The sequence below is a fragment of the Rousettus aegyptiacus genome, unplaced genomic scaffold (assembly GCF_014176215.1).
Source record: "Rousettus aegyptiacus isolate mRouAeg1 unplaced genomic scaffold, mRouAeg1.p scaffold_m13_p_2, whole genome shotgun sequence".
NCBI classification, from domain to species: domain Eukaryota; kingdom Metazoa; phylum Chordata; class Mammalia; order Chiroptera; family Pteropodidae; genus Rousettus; species Rousettus aegyptiacus.
Window position 1 is genome coordinate 144,816,429 of NW_023416295.1, and position 20,669 is coordinate 144,837,097.

At 34.1% G+C, this 20,669-nt stretch overlaps 1 protein-coding gene and 1 pseudogene across 1 annotated transcript; both read left to right on the top strand.

The window, feature by feature from the left end:
* The first annotated feature begins 201 nt into the window (after positions 1 to 201).
* Positions 202 to 2,074, top strand: LOC107497441 (mitochondrial import receptor subunit TOM5 homolog). The gene has a single exon (XM_036237919.1). The coding sequence runs from the start codon at positions 1,887 to 1,889 to the stop codon at positions 2,043 to 2,045; it is 159 nt and encodes a 52-aa protein (XP_036093812.1). The 5' UTR covers positions 202 to 1,886; the 3' UTR covers positions 2,046 to 2,074.
* Positions 2,075 to 2,955: 881 nt separating this feature from the next.
* Positions 2,956 to 3,411, top strand: LOC118613853 (annotated as a pseudogene).
* The last annotated feature ends 17,258 nt before the right edge of the window (positions 3,412 to 20,669 follow it).

Here is a 20,669-nt window from a genome sequence, read left to right on the forward strand (position 1 = left end):
CTTTTTTTTTTCTTTTCTGCACTCTTCTTGAAGAATTCTGAGCTAGATTTTGAGAGCATAAGTTATATACTAAATGGGGAAAAAATAAGTACACTGGAGACAGATTTTGACAATTTTATGAGTTTAATTTAGGCAACTATTTAAATGAGATAGTATGAACTCTAAGTATTAAAAAATAAATGAGGTTTTTGGATATAGTTGTAATGCTTTAAAATATTTTTAAGATCATAGAGGGAGCATGTGTGTCTGTGTATGCATGTGTGTATTTGTCATGTGCATGTGTGCACTAGCCAGGGTCATGATGACTTAGCATTTCTTCCTGTTTAGCAATTCATCATAATTAACCAAAAGGTTGGGGCCACACTGACACCATCACCCCTCTGTATATTTGGCTCTGACTTATGAGCCGTATCCTGCCTTATATTCCAGAATGCTTTTAAATGTTCTCTTGTTGCTTATTTTTTTTCTGACTCATAAATTTATAAATCAGTTACACGTAATTAAAAGATGTCTTTATTTGTGTCACCTTACTAATAGAGAACCTGAAAAGATAAAACTTTTCATAAATATGTTAAATTCCTTTGTGTCTTTTTGAGATTTTAAATGTTTATAAGCATTTTTCTGACAAAACTCAGCCTGGCTTAAAAGAATTATTCTAGATTCATCTTGTGCCTGAACTTTAGATAGCTTAGCTTCCTTATTAATGTCTTTTATTTTGTTAATAAAAATTCATTTCAGTTGTGTTCTAATTTTTATATTTAGCAACGCTTGCTCATAAGATGTTGATTGCTTTGAATTTATTAGAAGGAAGGGGATAAATATGTTTCAAGTAGCATTATTATTACTTTTCATTATAGGTAAAATTAAAAGGTAGCTGTATTTGGAACCAGCATATAGAAATCTTAATAAAGCTATAATAATCAAAGTTGGATTCTTAAGGAAACCTAATCACGTAGTCTTAAACATAGTTTATAAATTAATGCTAGAGAGTACATAATGTTAGGCTGGAGAGTATTACTTTTAAAAATAATTTAAAAATTAAAATAATTTAAAAATTAAAATTATTTTTAGACATGTACAAATGATCTTTCCATTACTGAGTAAAGGATATATATTGTCTCTCAAGAAAATACTGTGCCTTGATATCTTCAGGTGATTCCATTCATACTTGTTCTTAATCTCTTTGTAATTGTTTGCATATCAATCTTAATAGTAATTTAAAATAAACAATGTTGTTGTGCTTGACTAATCTTAACTATTACTCATTTAAAATATTTTTATTGTGAATCCGTTTTTTGTCATGTATGACAAATCTTGAGTAATGGGGTTACAATGGTAAACAACAGAGATTTGGTGCCTGCCCTTATGAAGCTTCCGATCTAGTGAGAAAGATGGAGGTTGATCAGCTAATTATTTCAAAAAATCGAGAGACTAGAGACATTCTCTTCTCTATGTCATTGTGATTATTGGCTGGACTGTTAAAAATTTGTTTTTTATCGCTAAAACATAGAATCAAAGAAATAGCTTCCTTAAATATTTTAGAATTTTAAACAGTGTATTTTGTCAATGTTTTATTGTTTAACAATGTTTATCAATTTGCCAGTCAATTGATGGATAGATAAGGCTTTAAGTATGGTTCCCCTGAGTTCTTCTTGGGGAAGTTATACCTGTGATAATACTGTTTTTACTTTTCATTAACTAAAAGCTTAAAATCATTTGACAAGCATTCTAAAGTGCAGCATTTGTCTAGGTTTTTAAAATTGTATTATTCTAATTTTATGGAGCTATTTGACACCTAATTTAGTGGATTTAATAAACAATTTACCCCATGCACAAGGCAGCTGCTAAGAGCAGAGCGCAGCAGCTGGAAATTGTGAGGTAGAGCCATGATGTTCCCTATCCAGGGCCTTGCACGGAAGCGGGACCCTGAGGACATGAAACAGAAGATGCTAGAGGATGTGATCTTTCCTATACAGAACATCCTCTTCTACGTGGCCCTGATGCGAGTCACTCCTTTTGTCGTAAAGAATTTGGACAGCTTGTAAAGATTGGACATCCCATATGAGTGCATGATATGAAGAACCTGGTTACAGGTTCTACTCTGCAAATGAATCTGCAAATGAATAGATGTAAGAGACTCTGAAAGGACATAAAACTTCTACTTGTTAAGAACAAGTTTGGCTCTGGTAACTGACCTTCAGAGCTAAAATACAAAACTATTTGGGAGAAATAAAACCAATCTACGTTTACTCCTTGTAAAGCATTCAATCTAATTTCACTAAAAACATTCTCTTTTTTTTGCCCTCATGTTTCATTAGTTATATAATATTTAATGAATTTACTCCAATACAATAATAAATAGAAATGAAATAAACAGACTTGGGGTCAAGCAGACAATTAAGTGGTTAGAGTGGTAGTGTGTGGGTGTGCTCAAGCAGTCTTTTTGCCATTAGGTGTGCTTTATAGAATGAATGCAGCACATCAGTTACTCTGGCGACTCGGTGAATGTAGGTTGACTAAGAAAGTTGTACCTGTCATATTAGTGATAAGGACTAAGGAGTGTCTCATGGAGGAAGAGTACAGAGAGCTCTAAGGAGATATGGTAGCCTGATTTATTCTGCAAGTCACAGAAAGCTTGTATGAGGAAGAAATATTTAGGCCAGGTTTTGAGTAGAAGTAAGGGCTAACCAGGTGAATAAGTTGTGGGTGAGCATGGAGTAGAGAACAGCATGTGCAAAGCTCTGAAGGGAGTTAAAGTTTAGAATACTGAGCAGCTAACTGAAACCAGAGTGGTTGGTGCACAGACAAAAAGGACAAGAGTTATGAAGAATGAGGGTGGAGGAAGAGGCACGACTTGTCTCATGTAGTTGTATAGGTGCTGCTAAAGCTCTTGATTTTTAGCATAAAAAGAATGGCCTTTTCCAGTTCATCATCTGCAGTGGAACCGCAGCCAATATGCAGATTTTTGTGAAAACCCATATGGGGAAGACCATCGCTCTTGAGGTAGAACCTTTGGACACAAAAGCAAATGTAAAGGCCAAGATCTAGGGTAAGGAAGGAATTCCTCCTGATCAGCAAAGACTGACCTTTGCCGGCAAGCAACTGGAAGATGGACATACTTTGTCTGGCTACATTAAAAAAGAGTCTACTCTTCTCTTGTGTTGAGACTTCGTGGTACTTCTAAGAAAAAGAAGGCTTATACCACTCCCAAGAAGAAAAAGCATAAGATAAAGAATGTTAAGCTAGGTGTCCTGAAGTACTATAAGGTGGATGAGAATGGCAAAATCATTGCCTTCATCAGGAGTGCCCTTCAGATGAATGTGATGCTGAAGTTGTTATGCCTACACTTTGAGGGACGTTATTTGTGGCAAACATTGTCTGACCTATTGCTTCAACAAACCAGAAGACTAGTAATTGTATATGGATTAATAAAAGATATGAACTGACATTTAAAAAAAATAAATAAAAGCAATGGCAAGTAATTAAAAGGTCCAGGTTTGCATTTTAAAATGATCACTCTGGCTGATTGAAAAATGGAATGGAGAGTACATAAGTTATGTAGTGATTAGAGTAATCTAACTAAGGAATGTTGGCCTTGTCTGGAAAACTATTCATTCTACCATTTTTGAAGGTCTCATCCTACTCCATGATTAATGGGTTCTCAAAATACCTGAGGAAAAGCAGAACTTAATTTATCACAGGTATAAATCTTTTCAATACCCAGGAAGGCTTAGAAACGGTATTTTCTATACTGTACTTTGCTTACCATTTTCTCCATTTATTTTTGTATTTATATTCATGATTTCAGCACATCATGTTTTCAAGACAATAGGAAAAAAAGGAAAAGTCATTCTTTTAAGCTTGTACATGGTATTGACGTTCTTTGAAAAGACAGCGAGTGTTTGTTTTATCACTATGGGTCTAAAAATTAACCATGAAACATCATTCTCTACTTCTAAATTATGTTTAACAAAGAAATGCTTTATTGCAACTTCATCAATAATTCAAATGTAACTTAAAAGAAAGTAGGGCAGCAGAAGGAAAAAAGCACACTTGTTCCATAATTGAGTCGATTAAATAGTATTGAGTTCCATTGTCATATTTATATTGATGAAACAACTTTTATAACTACAAAGAGTCTAATAAGAAATAAGACCTCAGAATTATAAGGCAATGTCATAGACATTTCTACTTTTTTTTTTTTTTTTGTATTGTAAAATACAAATGGTGAAAGCAACCTTTCACTAGAGTGCAATAATGAAGAAACAGCTTTATAAAGGTACTCTTATTGGGATGTTAGTAGTTTTCAAGGCTGTGCAGTAATAGCCCAAGCTATTTTGGAACTGTGCATACATTAGTGTTCTGGTGCAGCATGATACAATAATGTGTGAAAAAGTATACAATCACACCTTGTTTAAATTTGCAGTTTTTCTGCATAATCCCACAGTGAGCTCTTGTCAGGTTTTGACTATATATGGGAGAAAAAAGTTTATAGGAACTTATATATTGGGGTTGGATGTAAATATCTGATTATGAAAAATAAGGATTTTTTTTGTACTTTTTTGAAGGATCAAAATAGTTAAGTTTATATTATATATCATATTTTGCAAACTGACCTAATTTTAGTTTCACCCAGTAGAAGCTTCAGAATTTACATGTGTATTAAATAAAAATGTATATTTGCTTGATTTAACATTTATAGAGTATAAGTGAAAAGTACAAAGTTTGGTTTTAAAAACAATGATCACACTATAGTTTATACATTCATATTAATGTTATTTTTCCAAATTGTTACCCAGAGAAGCAAAACCCTGATTCCCATGATGCCCTTGTTCAAAACATTTGGAAACTTTCTCTTGGAATTGTCTTCTGAATCATTTGTGAGCCTGATGAAAACATCTATTTCACTACTTTCTTTTCGTATTTTATACCAAGATTCAGCATCCTTTTTTATTCACCAGAGTTGGCTATTAATGTCTGTCTGAAATGATGAAAATAACCAAAATTTGACTTTCAAATTATAAAATTTGTCACCATTGAGGATGTTTAGAAGTATGTATGCATACGTGTGTTACAGACTTAAAAGCAGTTTCAAAGGGAGGTAGAACTACTGTGAGTAATGGTTGATTAGAGTGAGTGGTTGTTCTAAGGTGGCCACTATTTGGATGATATGATATGTTTGTTTAAAAACCAGTCACATTACTCTTTAATGACATTGTATATTAGGTTTTACAACGTATACAAAGAAAAATGCAAATATGTCTTTTGGAATGCAAAGCCAAAACACCTTACACAATTAGTAGCATATTTTATTATTAGGACAATTAAAGGATTGAGCAATGCAATGTAATCCTATGCTGGCAGATTCTTCAGATAATGGTCCTTACGTGAGAATATGTCTATAAAATTTTATTTTATTTAAATACTGTCACTTACTGTCTGATTTATAAGTATGTATTTCTATTAGCATTTTACATAATTCATATTTACACACCATTTGAAAGTACTATTTGATAGCATTTAAAATTTTCATTTCAGTTGACCTCTTATATGTAATTTACTCAATTTTCAGAACTATTAGTGCTTGTTTTCTTAACCATCAGTAAAGAACCCAAATAGTTACATATGCTTGAAATGTAAAATAATTAGATTGAATTCCAAATATTTTCTTAATTTAAGAAACCTGTGACCATTCAGTACGGCTCACACAGTGTTTATGTGTGGAGTGATTTATGAATAAAATGAAAATGAAGTAGTAATGAACATGTCCAAAACATGAACCATTTACCTCCACTTTGACCATGTTTTTGTGTTCTTTTATAAATGGGCAGGAAATGAAAGAAATGATTGCCAGAGAGACAGCTACTCAGTTGAGTAGTTTTTATTTTTTTGAGTATTAGAATTGGAATTAGTGCTGTCTAAAAGGAGAGCAAAAAATTCAACATAACTTTGATGTGACTGGTTTTTGTTACCCTGTACCATGTAGTTTCTGACTTCCAGGTTTGGGCATTAATAATAGGGGTCCAGTGCCTACATTTTAAGGATGTCTTAGTAGCTCTTTGAAAATTGATAGATTGAGGTGAAAACTGGTGTTTGAATATGAAGACCTGGTATATACATTTGCACCACTTTTCAGTATGGCTAACTTACTCTTCGGAGATAGTAAAGATTTGTTGTTCAACATGCTATGTAATTTGTGTAGACTAATTTGTGTCTTACTCATTCTTTTATCCTAGTTAACTGTATTAGCATTCTTCTTTTTTTTTTTTCTAGTTTCATAGAACCAAATGGGTTTTCTTTTCCTGAATGCTTTTGTCCTTGACTACTCTGAAAATTCTAAAGCACAGCGTTTATGCAGAAATTATTCCAGACTAGTAGCTAGTACCTTCTTAGTAAACACCTTCGTTTGTATTAATAAAATGAGATGCTGGTTCATTTTTGGGAAAAACAATAGTTTTCCTGAAAGGAGGAAGAGTTTTGAGGGACTCAATAAAACTGAATGTGTACTGCACCTTTAGTTGTTACATTGTTATGTGACTTTACTTATTAACTGTCATGGATTTTGACAAGTGTAATTTTAGGAATTACATTGAAGGAAAGTATAACATTGTGATGATGTTCATTTGTAATGCAATTATTCATTGAAAATTTCTAAAATCTGTAATAGATTAGAAAATTAAATCCAAGTAGCTTTTTTGTTCCCCATTAGAAAAGTAGTTTCAGAAACCTTGTATTATAAATAAATGTATTACAGTACTACTTACCAAAAGTTAGGAGTTTTATTCTTGTAGGAGTTAGGATAGTAAATAATGTTTATATAATCCCGATTAACATTTTTCCATGACTGAATTTTGAGTGGAAAACTTTGTTTCCTAAAAGGCTCTAAGTGAAAAAAATGTAGTGTCTCCTAAGTGAAAAAAATATATAGGGTTTGTCTTTTGATTGTGTGGTGTGTGTGTGTGTGTGTGTGTGTGTGTGTGTGTGTGTGTGTATGTGTTTAGATCCAGCTTAATACCAACTAATGCCAACATCTGGCAAAGAGATGGAGATCTGGGAATTTGTTGCTTGAAACCCTGGGACAAAGTGTTCTGATCTGACTAGCACATAGCTGTGGACTTGAACTGGAATCTTCAGGGGCAGAAACGTCTTAAGTGTCTGGAAAATTGGCCTGTTGAGTCACCATGAAGGCACTAAAACAAAACTAATTTTAAGCAGGTCAAAGTTCAGTGATTCCCTCTGGAATTCAAACTTTTTTTGAGTCTCATGTTTAAGTGAAAAGGGTCAAAGTTGATGCACTGTTACAATGTTTTGAATGCTTTCCCTTAAGAACAGCCACCCAAGCTGGGATTAGCATGAGGAACTGCAAGGCTGGCACTTCAGCGTCTGGGTTAAAAATATTTTAAAGCAGTAAATGCAGTCAGTTCAGAGAGATCCCTGGGAGCCTTTCTATTCAAAAATGTGTGAGCTCAGGGCAGTGACTGCAATGTAATTTAGGGCAGTCTGCTTCATAGCCTAGGAGAATATTGCTTCCTGCTAATGTTCCATCTGAGGATGGTAGGATAGTAGTAATTTTAGAAGGTGGTATTCCTGTTTATCTTACATAGAAAACTTAAGAATAAATGAAAGGACACATCAAGTGAACAAAAAATGTAACTATGGAAAAGTACTAATGATTCTGAATTCGAACTGAACAGATACAAAATCATCATGGGTGTAGGAATATTTTTAAGGCGGAAGCTACGGCAAAAGCAACTTCGCAGGGAATGGACTGCACAGGTATGTGACAAATATCGTGTGTGACAAATAGTCTGCAGAAACTCTCAAGAAACTGCCTTGTCAACAGTGAGGTGCTTTAACTATGACTAGATGCAATGTTATATTCGAATTGAGGAATTATTTTAGAAAGTAGAAACAGAAGATTTAATTTCAGTAACTAGCATTCAGATGATATCTAGATATCCTGAGGATGCCTAGTAATTAACTAGTCGGAATTCCCTGAATGAGATTGTATTGGGATCCTCTGCCGGCCTCACCCTGAAGTATGTGATTCTAGGACTTTTGATGTTAAAATATTATGTACTGCAGCTTAATGTGATTAACTAGGCATTTTACTCAGTCTGAAGATCTTGTTGCTGAATACAATGAGACCTAAACAACATTCTTAGACATTAAAAAGAGCCTATCATTTTATGGGTTGTGTCTAGGAAAGGGGAGAGGAGCATTTATTCTGTCTTCAAATTTAGAGACTGCTAAAAACTCTAAGCAGCTATGAAATTTGGCTGGTATCCATAGTCTTCTCAGCTCCCTATAAAACTTTGGTTGTTCTTATTAGCTATTTTATTTTTTCCATGATACCAGTTGCAGAATAATTCCATTGCTCTTCATCATAAGCCTGTGATACTCACTTTGAAGAAGCTTCAATTATTTAGTTATTTATTCAGTAAATATCAGTTATTCTGGTTTGAGAAAATACATTTTGCATTGTATTTACTGTGTCTCAAGAGAGATGAACTCAGTCATGCCTGTTTATTTTAATGAGATAAGCCAGACACATGTAATAATTTTTACCAAAACAGAGACAAAATGCATGAGGAAGATGGAAAAGTCAAGTTATTATTGTATGAGATATTATCATATGTATTATTTTATGACTGTTATATAAGAAATCTCTCTTGTACAATTTATAATATAAAAAAGACCTGAGTTGAGCTGAAAGCCAAGATGTTGTGCATATTCTATGTGTTTTCTTTACTAATATTGGTTAATAGGAAGTAGCCTTTGATTTGGATTCTAAAAATTCAGTTATAATTATTAACATTATGAATGCTACTTATTTTAATGTAGTGATGAAGGAAGACGAATAAGAAAGAATCAATATTACAGAGGTTCAATTTTAAAAAGTAAAATAAATGTTTTCAAGAACTGGTGCACTAGGCTTATGATGAGGAGCAGTAGTTTTAGAGTAAGTTTTAATTTTAATTTTAATTTTTACTTTATGTTTTTTTATTTTTATTTATTTTTATTTATTTATTTATTTTTAGGCGAGGCAACCCTTGGTTGACCTCACAGATTGCAAGGACCTTGTCAGTTTACAATCCCCTTATTTTTTTGTTTTTTACTCCTGGTCTTCTTAGGTGTCTCCCATCCAAGTACTAACCAGGCCCAACCCTGTTTAGCTTCCGAGATCTGACGGGATTGGGCTTGTTCACGATAGCATGGCCGTAGACTAAGTTTTTAGATTTCTCTGAATCTTAATTATGGACCAGAAGTTTAAAATTTATTTACTATCTGAACTATATGAAGAAACAGAAACATTATTATATTCAATTTTCTAATTTATTTCAACACGATGAGTTAATAGTTTTATCACAAGTGACCTTTAAAAAAACAGTTGTTACTCTGAACTTCTGTCTCTCTACATGTCTTTACAAGGAGAGCTTTTGAAGGGAAGAGTCTTAAATCTGTCCGATAGTAAAATATCCTGATCCGTTTTCGTTTTCCTATGTCTCCAGGCGTTGTCAGCTGTTAAGCTTGTGCTAGCTGACTGCAGGCTCCACACGCTGTGCTGATCCTTTTGTTTAACTGGCATTTCTCTTAGCTTCCCCACTTAAACTAGCTATCCAAATCCTATAGGTCAACCAGATAGTTTGCCTTATCGTGAGCTCACCTGAAACCTCTTCTGAGGTAGGGCCTATGATTTCATGACAAATAGTCACCTCAGTGGGGAGCTGCAGAGCTCACCTCTATCTTCCAGGGGTTAACAGTAACCTATAATAATAATTTGGTGACACAAAATGCTTCTTTTTATGCATTACCTATTTCCAGACGCCTAATTTAGGTTTGTATCAAAATGGTATCACAAACAGTACAGCTTCCTGCTGAGAAGCAAAGTGCTACTGAGAGACTTTCTGTTATTCTTTTGGTGGCATCTGGGAGGGGTGAGGAAACACTAGTGGGGGGCTGGAGAGTGTGAAGCAATTGTCAGTCGCTTATAATGTAGCTGGGGCAAGCTGTGGTGGAGAATAGTTTTCAAAGGGAGAATAGCTTTATGGAATTGTATCAGGAACTGAACTTTCTTCTGTTGTACTTGATATGAGGCAAATTTTAGAACGAGGAAAACAGCAGAAGTGGTTGCAACAAATACCTTATTTTTCTGTGTTATTTTCATACTTCATGCTCTACCAACAGTGACAGTACCTACCCAGGTGTAAATACAAACATAATAATACAGTGTCGGGAAAGTTTTAAACTTCAAGAGTCTGTTGAAATTCTTAATTCCTCATCACAGAATCCCTGCCTGTGCCAGAGTCAGTCCAATCAGAAGAGCAAGCAAAGTTAATCTACCAGCGTGTCCCATCTTTACCCTTTTACTCTATTTTTAAATTGCCAGTACCTACTCCAAACATGCTAGGCTCCTCTGTTGTCCTAGTTCTTTTCACAAAAGAAAGCAAATGCAAATTTATCATAATTTTTCTTAACTATACCCAGGAGTATTGGTACTTTAAATAGAAACTTATGAAGGGTTGTTTTTTCCTAAGTGTTTAGAGTTTCTGACTCTGCTGGTACTGTGAGTGGGAAAATATAATGATATTATTTTTTAGAAGGGGTCTTCCAGTGAGCCCCCAATTCATACCTCATAGGCTAAATTACCATTAACAACTAAGCCAGGAGCTAATTTTAGCCCAAATATGGGATGGTAATTCGGTGATAAATGTATTAGAATTCAGTGATAAAGGTATTTGTGCATTTCCATGGTTTAAACTCCATGGCAGCTTTCAGCTTTGGCCTTTGCCTTAACTGCCCAGTTTTTGTACCTGGTAAAGGGATGGGAAAACCTCAGGCAGCTGGGCAAATTGTCAAGAACTCCATCCCAGAACTTTAACTCTGGCTCCCGCTTCAACGGTTTGCTCTTGCATGTTTTCTGAGAGTGCAGGGTTTTTCTTGGCCTGCTGCTTCCCCAAGCGGCTAGCCCTCAGCCTCTTCCCTGTACTCTGGGGATATGTTCTCAGAACGCCCATTTCCCAGCTGCCCCTGGGAGCACCACAAAGGAGCAGCTGTCCTTGCTTTCCCACTCCGCCTCCAAGGAGAGGCTTGGGTGCAGGCTTCTGTCACATACTTAATCTGTGCATCTCAAGCACTGTTTGCTCAACTCTGCGTTTTTAACTCAGTGAAAACATGTTGAACATATTCGTATAGGTGTTCATCTTGGGGTTACACTACCATGTAGGGGTAATAGGTGTGGTTTCTCTTTTCAAGGACCGTTTTTAAGAGTATTTAATGGCTATTGGAAAAAGATTAATTTTTTAAAATGTGCCGTAACTTGCTCATGGCATTCTCTTTGATTCTTTAAAAAGCTGTGTAAAAACCAGAATTTTAGGAGTTTCTACCATAAAGACTGCTTTCAGAGACATTATATCTATTTCCTGATTTAACTGACTGCCATTTATTTTGTTAACGTTACCGTCTCAGAGCAGGAAGACTTTCTACCACCATGGTCTAGAGTTTGGTCACTTTTTTTAGGGATTACTCAGATCTTCCTTGTAATAGAAGCTCCCTGAAGAAAAGCAAAAATAATAAAATAAAATAAAGTAAAAGAAAATAAATAAAATAAAAGCTTCAACTGCAGCTTTTGTCCCATTTAAATTGCAATGGCTAATGTCGAAAAACTGTAAGTGGGGTGATGATGTAAGATAGACTTTTAGCTCTCTTTTCAAAGTTTCTTCCAATTTTTGTGCTTATTTCAAAACCTTTACCTAGAATGAGAAGGCATTCATGTTGTTTAATGTCCTTTGTTTTTGTGTGTATGTTTTTTTTTTTTTTTTTTTTTAATAATGATTGGTGGGTAGAAATGTGCCAGGGCCATGCTTTGGGATCTGAGCCTCCTTTGGACCCCATAGGATGTCAATGGACTCATTAGGATTTAGCCAAGTTTTATGCATTATTCATAATATACATTCACAGCGTGCACACTAACGACCGTCTCCTGTGTCTGCTTAGTCAGAACCATTTGCATGCTGTATTATGGAACCATAATACAGAATGCATTTAGCCACATTTTCTGTATTATCCTTAATACATAGTCATCATATTCTGTTATGGGGTATGTGGTGAATGTGTTTAAACAATAGCATGCACTTGTGCATTATGATTCCATAAAAACAAATGTATAATAAAACTCTTGATGGAAGTAATTATTGCATATGTGCAATAATAGTTTCTAAAAAAGCCTTCATATTATTTCTAGTTTGCTTTTATTGTTTGATTATCTAGTTATTTGTTTTATGTTGTTTTATGCTTGCTGGACTGATGTCCTGAAAATTTTAATTTTGAAAACAGCATACCTTCTTTATCCCTCTCATATCTTACTTCATTAGTTTCCCTAAATGAGTATTTAAAAATATAATATTTAAAAGAGACCCAATGATTAGGAAAAGCATGTTTCCTAACTACCAATTAAAGATCTGTAGTGTATTGTTATAAAGAGCCTATGTTCCATGTAGGGACAAGGACTGTGTTATGTATGTAAGATATTAACATCGGATTATAAAGATCAAATTATCTTACAAATCTAAGATAGAAAGATTCTGAGTTCTAAATCCAACAATGATATTAATTCACTTATGGAATTGCCACTTTATCTTTTTATCTCAGACATCTTGCTTGTAAAATGGAAATGACTACTATTTAATAGAATATCAGATACCTTGTCTTTTTTTTTAAGTTAATTTGGAACAGAAAGAAACAATTTAGAAATGTACCTCTTTGTCACAGGTGTGAAGAAAACAAAGAATTTATTTAAAACTTTAAATAATAATTTGTTGAAAAGTTTGTTATAATATAAATATCTTAGGTACAGAATATAGTAAAAGTATTCATTGAAATGAACAGTTTTGTTTTTTTTTTTTTTTTTTGAGACTATTGCTGGTGGTGTTTCAATAGTTTGAAGTCATCTGGCTTCTGGTTAGCTACTAGTAAACTCATTTTAGAAAGTTTATTTTGAAAACTCTACAAATCATTCCACGTCCTCCAAATCTAGTGCTTTTACACATGACCACTTCTTATTTCATTATGAAACCATTTAGGAACAGATTTGGACTTAGAAGCATACAGAAGTTGGTAGTCTTAGTCTGAAGGGCCATTAGTCTTTTTATTGATAATGACACTTTTAACAGTAATCTCTTTTACTTGCAATCAGTCTTACAAAATTTATGTTTTGCTAGAGATTATTGGTGAATTTGATTCAGATAAATGATATCACTGAAAATTTGAAGTGGACCCACTTGATAATGTTGTAAATCATTTCTCTTGTCCTCCCTTTTCAGCAAGTTTGATATTATGCATGCAGATTAAAATGGTGCTTTTAGTAGTGTCTATATTCTTTGGGAATCTGGATGAAATATACACTTGATACAAAATCTGACTGATATCTTTTCTGCTTACTTCAGTATATTATTCTCTATTTCCCTATTGATTTTCACATGGTTGTTTGGGTCATGACTGCGAGTTGAGAAGGCAACAGATTAAAAAAACTTCTGGTTCTAGATGTAGTTCCAGATGTGATGGATTGAATTCCAAGTAGCCAGGCTTGAAAGTAAACTATACAAGGATATGGCTCTCACTAAAACCTAGATATTTTGGTTGTAGGGAGTAATATGAGTTTGTCAGAGAAAGGAACATAAATTGAGTATTAGTGAGGTAGATAAAAGGGTTCACCCCCTTAAGTAGATGCTTTTCTGAAATACAGAGAGGGGAAATATATCATTGGCTTCTGTTTTAACAAGCTGTATTTTTGTACTTTGATTTGATATTTCCTCCCAGTAGGATTACTTAACAAAGTTGATCACTTTGTCCAACTTTTATTGCCAATTTAAATAGTTCTTCTGCACAAAAATATCCTCATATTAATTTTGGTTATTTTTTTTCTTCAAAAAAAATTTAAAAGCCATTAATCCCCAGTGTATATGTCTAGGTGACATGAAATGCCTAAAATATTTCGTTTATATTTTTTACTTATTAATATACATTTATAAGTTAGATTACTAGAAACTAATTCGATTTTTTAAAAAACATTTTGATATAAAGGATTTTCAATGTAACTCAGTGTAGTTACTTTCAAGGCTATATACTTCTTTCAGATATTTCATAACACCTCCTTTGGAGCTGCCATAGAGCCTGAGGCATATTCTTTTGATAACATCAGAGTGGGCAAATTTTCTAACTTTGAAGAAAGACTTTATGCTTCGAAATAGTCAAAAAGATATATTTGAGCCAAGTCTGGTATATAAAACAGGCAGGTAGTCAAAAAGGGAGTGTCAGAGGAAGGCAGCACGAATTGTGGAACTGAAGTAACAAGTCTGTTTTCTTTGGTCCATCATAAACTGAAGGATTACAAAATGGGGCCTCCAAAGGTGTTTTAAGCAACAGTAGCAACAAGGAGACAGGGTATATAGTTTCTCAAGTTTGGTTCTTCGAAGAAGCACTTATTTGTCTGTAAAGTCTTAAAATACGGTTTAATACATATTTAAAATACATTGTATTACTTTATAGTTATACCTTACTTATATAATCATAATAGATTTCATGTCTTTTTGTGTTCATGTGTTATAACTGATGTGCAAAAATGTCTCTATTTTTAGATTGGTGTGCCCACTTTTTCCAAAGTATGAATAATGCACAGTCTTTCAAAACTATAATTCTGAACAAGATAAGTTGTTGAAATGAAAAAATAATTTTAGTTTTTCAGGTTAATTTTTCAGATAATTAAATATTTCCAGAGTCTAAATATCTTTTAAGTGTAGGTTTTTTCCCTGCTTAATATTTGTCAGAGGTTGCTGAATTTTCATAATAATAAAATTTATTTCAGGAAGTTTCTTCATTTGAGCTTATTTGTTGTCTTTTAAAGACCAATCCGGCTGCTTGTAGACTGGTCCGGTTGCTTGCAAATACATTATTTCCATAGGTAAACAGTAAGAAATGTAAACAATTATATATACAATATATACAATATGACTAATTTCCATAGTAATAAATTAAAAGGACCATAATTTTGGAGATTTACTTAAAAATTAGGTAGACATTCACCAGGTCATATGATTTTCATTTTTTAGTAGATCTCGAATATTACCATTCCCGATTCCCTCATTTTGATAATCCCGAAGTTCCTCGGAGTGCTTCACTACCAGGAATATTAGAAGAGTTGATATAAACAAGAAAAGGTTCAATAAGAATGTTTGAGTACTGTTTAATCTTATTGCATATAATTTGAAAACTCAAATTACTTAGGAAATTGCAATATTTTTGAGGAGAGTTAAGAAATAGAATACTTTTCCTAGTGAGTTGGCTAAAGGGGGGAATTCAAATTAATGTGTATACTAAAAATGAGATTTAGATTAGTTTGCATAATGTATTAATTTTTTTCAATTTAAATTTAGTTGGATTTGGCTTTGTAAATAATTTTTGTTACATCCATAATAATGCAGCAAATTTATCATAGATAAACTTTTAAAAGTACCACAGCATCCTGGCAGTTTTAATAGATATTAAATATTTCTGTTTAAATTTCAATGACGAATTTTTTGTTTACCTTTTAAGACCCTACTCTTTTCCCTGTACAATTGCTTATTGCCATCACAATCTCTAGTCCAGAGAGTACTCTCGTTTTAGCTAAATTAGGAAAGTTATCTTCTGTCTTTCTCCCTCTTTCCATTATCCTTCCTTTCTCCCTTCTTTCTGTTTTTCTTGTACTTTAAATCCTTAAGTTGGCTCTTACTGCATATTGGATACAATTGGAGAAGGGCAATAAATATTGGCTTTCTAGGAAAGCTCTAAATATTATTTTTATAAGGATTTTTTCTAGTTTTTAGTGGCTTAAACATATGTACCCACTAGTACTATAATACCCCATTCAGTTCTGTACTGTTACTTCAGAAATAGCATGGTAGGGTGAGGATCAAAAGCCATGATCTGGGTTTTCTTTATTGAGGCCACTGAATTTCTCTGAATTTCTCTTTCCTCACCTGTAAAATTGGGTTTAACTCATAAGATTTTTGTAAGAATTAAGTAACTCAGTTATATGAACACATTTGTAAACTGTAACAGTCAAATAGATGTTAGTTGTTCATTCCTTGATTTGGTGAAATGCAGAGCAGAAATCTTTGTTGACGGATTTATGATCTTTTTAATATGTTGTATACCTTTTGATGAAGTTCAAACTTTATCACTTTTCAGGTGGAATGACAGTAATCCCACAAGTTCAACCCTTGGAAAAAAATTCAAGGTCTACTTTTGGGTTATGTTCATTTTGGTTGTTCTACAGTTTGGAAAAGGTTTCTGATGGTACCACTGAGTGTTGACAGTACCTACCATGACGTTTATACTTGAACTCTTCTAAGATTCTGCTTCTTGTTTTATTTTATTTTTTCCTTGAGTAATGGAAATATAAATTTAATTCAGGCCTAGAGGATGATGTGTGTATTTTCTTTTTGTTAATAGGTATGTGGTATATAAATTGAGTATTTATATCTCATTATTTTGATAACATGCTACAAAGATCCCAGTAGCTGTGTTTAATATTTGTTTTAGGAAATTTGCCACTGTAGACAAATTTATTTTAGACCGACTTCTCTGAAAAACAGTGAATTAAATGGCGGGGAAAAAACCCAACGTGGTAAAGTAATGTGATATATTTTCTGAGTTCATGGAAGACATTTATAATTTTTCTTTCCTCAGAGGGTTTGTTTTTCTCTGCATATTCATTGCTTGCTTCTATTTTCTGTGTAGTAACTGGCCTGTAGATGTGGGATTATACTTATAATTCTCAGTGAAGTGATAAGGTCAAATAATTCTGGGTGTTGGTTGGTGGCACCTCCCTTCTGACCTTAGACAAGCCACTTTATCTCTTTTCTCCTTCATCCTTTTTTCTTTCCTAGCTTGTCAAAGAAATAGTGATAACAGTTCACAAGACTGCTCAGAGTAGTAAATGAGATAATATACATATATAAAAGCTCAAATGTTCTTAAATCAAAAAGTGGCATACTAATACCAGCTATCAAAATACTGAGTATTTGCCTATCAAAAGAGAAAAACTATAATGCTCAGGCTTTCAGGAGTATTTTGCAAAAATTTTTCAAGTTTTAAATCAGCTGGTGAAAATAGAATTTTAGAACTAGGACACTGTTCCATAGCCTATAATTCTTCCTTCAAATCCACTGAAGGAAATTGAGGTCCAGTGATGCTGAATGAGACTTTTAAAGTCACATAAATAAGTGAGGGAATTGATCTTAGTATCCAGGTCTCCTGTCTCCTGTGCTGGGTTGTATTTTGCATTCACAACGTGGTCGGACCTGCCATTTGGCCTCCTTTAGGTGTTAAGATGTCTTTCAAGTGAGAGTGATATGATGTTCTTTACCCTTCCCTCAGAAATGAAAGACTCTGGAGAGGAATTTTCCTTTTGCTTTCTTTTTCCCCTTGTGGTTATTGACAAAGCTTGAGATCATGTTGAAACTTGTTGCAACCACCAGGAAACTCTTTCAACTTTTAATAGTTATCACTCTGCTACTAATTAACAAGTAGCAAGCATGATTATTTAAGTACTAAGTTGGAAAGACTTGTCAGACTTTAATATTTAGATGAGAAAAAGACCTCCAGCCATGAAAAAAAAAAAACATTCCTGTTGATATTTTCCATAAAAGGGGATGTACACTTTAAAACCAGCAGTGCCGACCCTGCCACTTTGTGTAAATGTGATCCTGAAAAATGGCTATGAAGAGAGCACGTTAGTCATGGCTTACATTAACACACAGTGTCCCCTCAGATTCGTTGGCTTCCTTCTCGTGAAAATGCTGCATAATAAGCCATCGGGAGGTATTCTTTCTCTATGTGTTCCTGAAATAAAACAAAAATAATATAAATTATTAAACTTGCATTTCTAGAAGTTTGTGGTAAGGACAGCTTTTTTGTGCATGAATGTTTTGCAAGTATCATCCATTTAATTCAAATAAGTAACGTGCCTCAAAGGAAAAGTAAGTTTAAAAAATCATGTCAACTTAATTCGCCATTTCTAAAATAATTGACATTTACACTTATAACTTGTGGTGACTCACTCACACACTCTCTCTCTCTCTTAAGGGAAAAAAGTTATTTTTTTTTTCATAAGGAATGAAAAAAAGGAAAAAAATCAGTAGGACATTCAGTTCTGAGAAACTGGTTGGTTAAATGCTCATGTCTATATGTATCCCTCCCTGCTCCAAGGTGAAGAGTTGGAACCATGTGATGGAAAATGGTGCTGGCTAATGTTGTTGAGCTTCTTGCAGAATGTCAGAAAATCCCCTTTATTTTTTTTAGATTATATTTAGCAACATTTAAAGAGATGCAAATAATCTAGAATAGAGAAAATGAAAAGAAATACAGCAGTAGAGTCGTTACTTATTTTTTTTTTCATAAACTTTGAAAACTGAATTGCTGACTCAGTGTCAAATCTAGAGGTTAATTTGTCTCAAACCAGGTCATAATTAGTTTTAGTGTTCTCCTAGATAGTCTTAGCAAGACTAACATTGATGCAACAAATTTTAACTTTGCTATTCAAGTGATAATAATAACAAAAATATAACTATATTTATGTACTATGTCACTGATCTCTCCTCAGATATTTTATTTATTTGGGTTATATCAATCTGGAATCTCAGTATGGTGAGAAACCTACTCTAAGCCATTGTCCCATATAGACATTATTTATCTGGGGAAGTTAAACCTTCCTAAAATGTAGCCCATGGGGTGGTGAATCAAGTACCTACTGTGTGCCATGTGCTCTTTTTGGCATTAGAGATAAAGCAGTGAACAAAATAGATAGTCCTTGCCCTCAAGGAGGTTAAAATCTAGTGGGCATGATAAAAAAAATAAACTATAAATAGGATAATTTCATATGAAGAAGAAATAGCATAATATAATAGGGAATAGTTCTCAGAATCTGCTTTGGGTGGTCAGGGAAGAAGATGACATTACAATTTAGATCTGAATGATAAGAAGGAAGAAACTGCATGATGATCCAGGAGAAGAGATTTCTCAGAAAAAGGAATAGCATATGCTGAGGCCCAGTGATGAAGGAATGCCTAGAATACCCTTTTCTCCTCTCACACCTGTTACACTTGTTATGCTTCCTCTCTCATCTGCACTCTTAGTTCATGATCTTGCTTCCTATTCCTTCTACAAAACTAAAGGAACAAGAAGAGGACCTCTTAAAACTTCTGTCACCCTGCATATACTCTGCTTTCTCCTGGTTCCTATGTATAAACTGCTGGTGATCCTAGGAAAGGCTGACGCCTCCACTTACACACAAGGTCCTCCAGTCTGTTCCCTCTGGTCTGCTCGTGTGTTACTCCACCCATGTTCCTCTCTCTTTCCTGCATCATCAAAATTTCCCACTCTCCTAGATCCTTCTCATCAACCTACCAACTTGTTATTCTTCCATTTTAAGAGGAAAAATACTCTTTTGATGCCACTCCTCTCCAGCTTACCCCACATTTGTCTCCATCTGTTTAAAGAATTCCTTGAAAAGTTGTATGAATTTTCTCCAAATTCTTTTTTCTCCTTTTCTCTTGAAACCACTCTGAAGAGATATTTGCTTTCGTCACACTGTGAAAACTACTCTTTATCAAATGGTTGCCTCTTGTTGCTATGCCCATGATCAGTTGTCAGTTCTCACCTTGTTCTATCAGCAGCATTGGACACCGTTTCTTATTCTTGTTGCTTTGTAACACGTTTTTCACTTGGCTTCTATTTTCTTGATTTTCCTTCTCCCTACTAAGCTGCTGCTTTTCTGTTCTTTATTTGGTCTCTCTTCATCATTGTAATCTCTAAACATTGGCATGCCCTAGGGCTTAGTTCTTGGACCTCATCTCTTTTCTATCAAAACAAAAATCTTTGTTAGTCTTTATCCAGTCTAATGGCTCTCAATGCCACATATACACTGATGACTTCTAAATATATATCTGGAGCCCAGAGCTCCCTTCTGAACTTTGAACTCTTATATCCAGCTGCCTACTTGACATCTCTCTCTGAATGTCTAATAGGCAATTTAATATAATAGCTACAAAAATGAGCTCCTGACCTGTCCCCACCCTGAACCCACCATAGTCTTTCCCATTTTATGGCAACTCCATTCTTTCAGTTGCTCGGGCCAAATCCTTGGTCATCCTTAAGCTGCTCTTTCTTTAAACATCCTAGTCTCCTGGGAATCCTATTTTTTTCTACCTTCAAAATATATCCAGATTCTGATTGCTTCTTACCACTTCCTTAGCTACCACCATAGTTCAAGCTATTATCACCTTGCATCTGGATTATTTCAAAAGCCTCCTAACTGATGTTTCTGCTGCTACCATTGCTCATCTCTAGCCAATTTTTAACACACAACCAGAATGACTATGTTAAAATGCAGACAAATTATGTTACTTTTTCGTTCAAGGCCTCCAGTGGTTCCATTTCTCTTATGATAGAAGAGCGCCCTTTCTCAGATATCTGTGTGACTTGCCCTACTTTTGTAGATCTTTATTCAGGTGTATTTTCTTGATGAATTCTTCCATGTCCACCTAGCTAAAATTTAATCATCCTTTCCACCCCTCTCCAAGAACACAGATATACTTCCTTCCCCACCTTCCTGCTTCCTGCTTTATTTT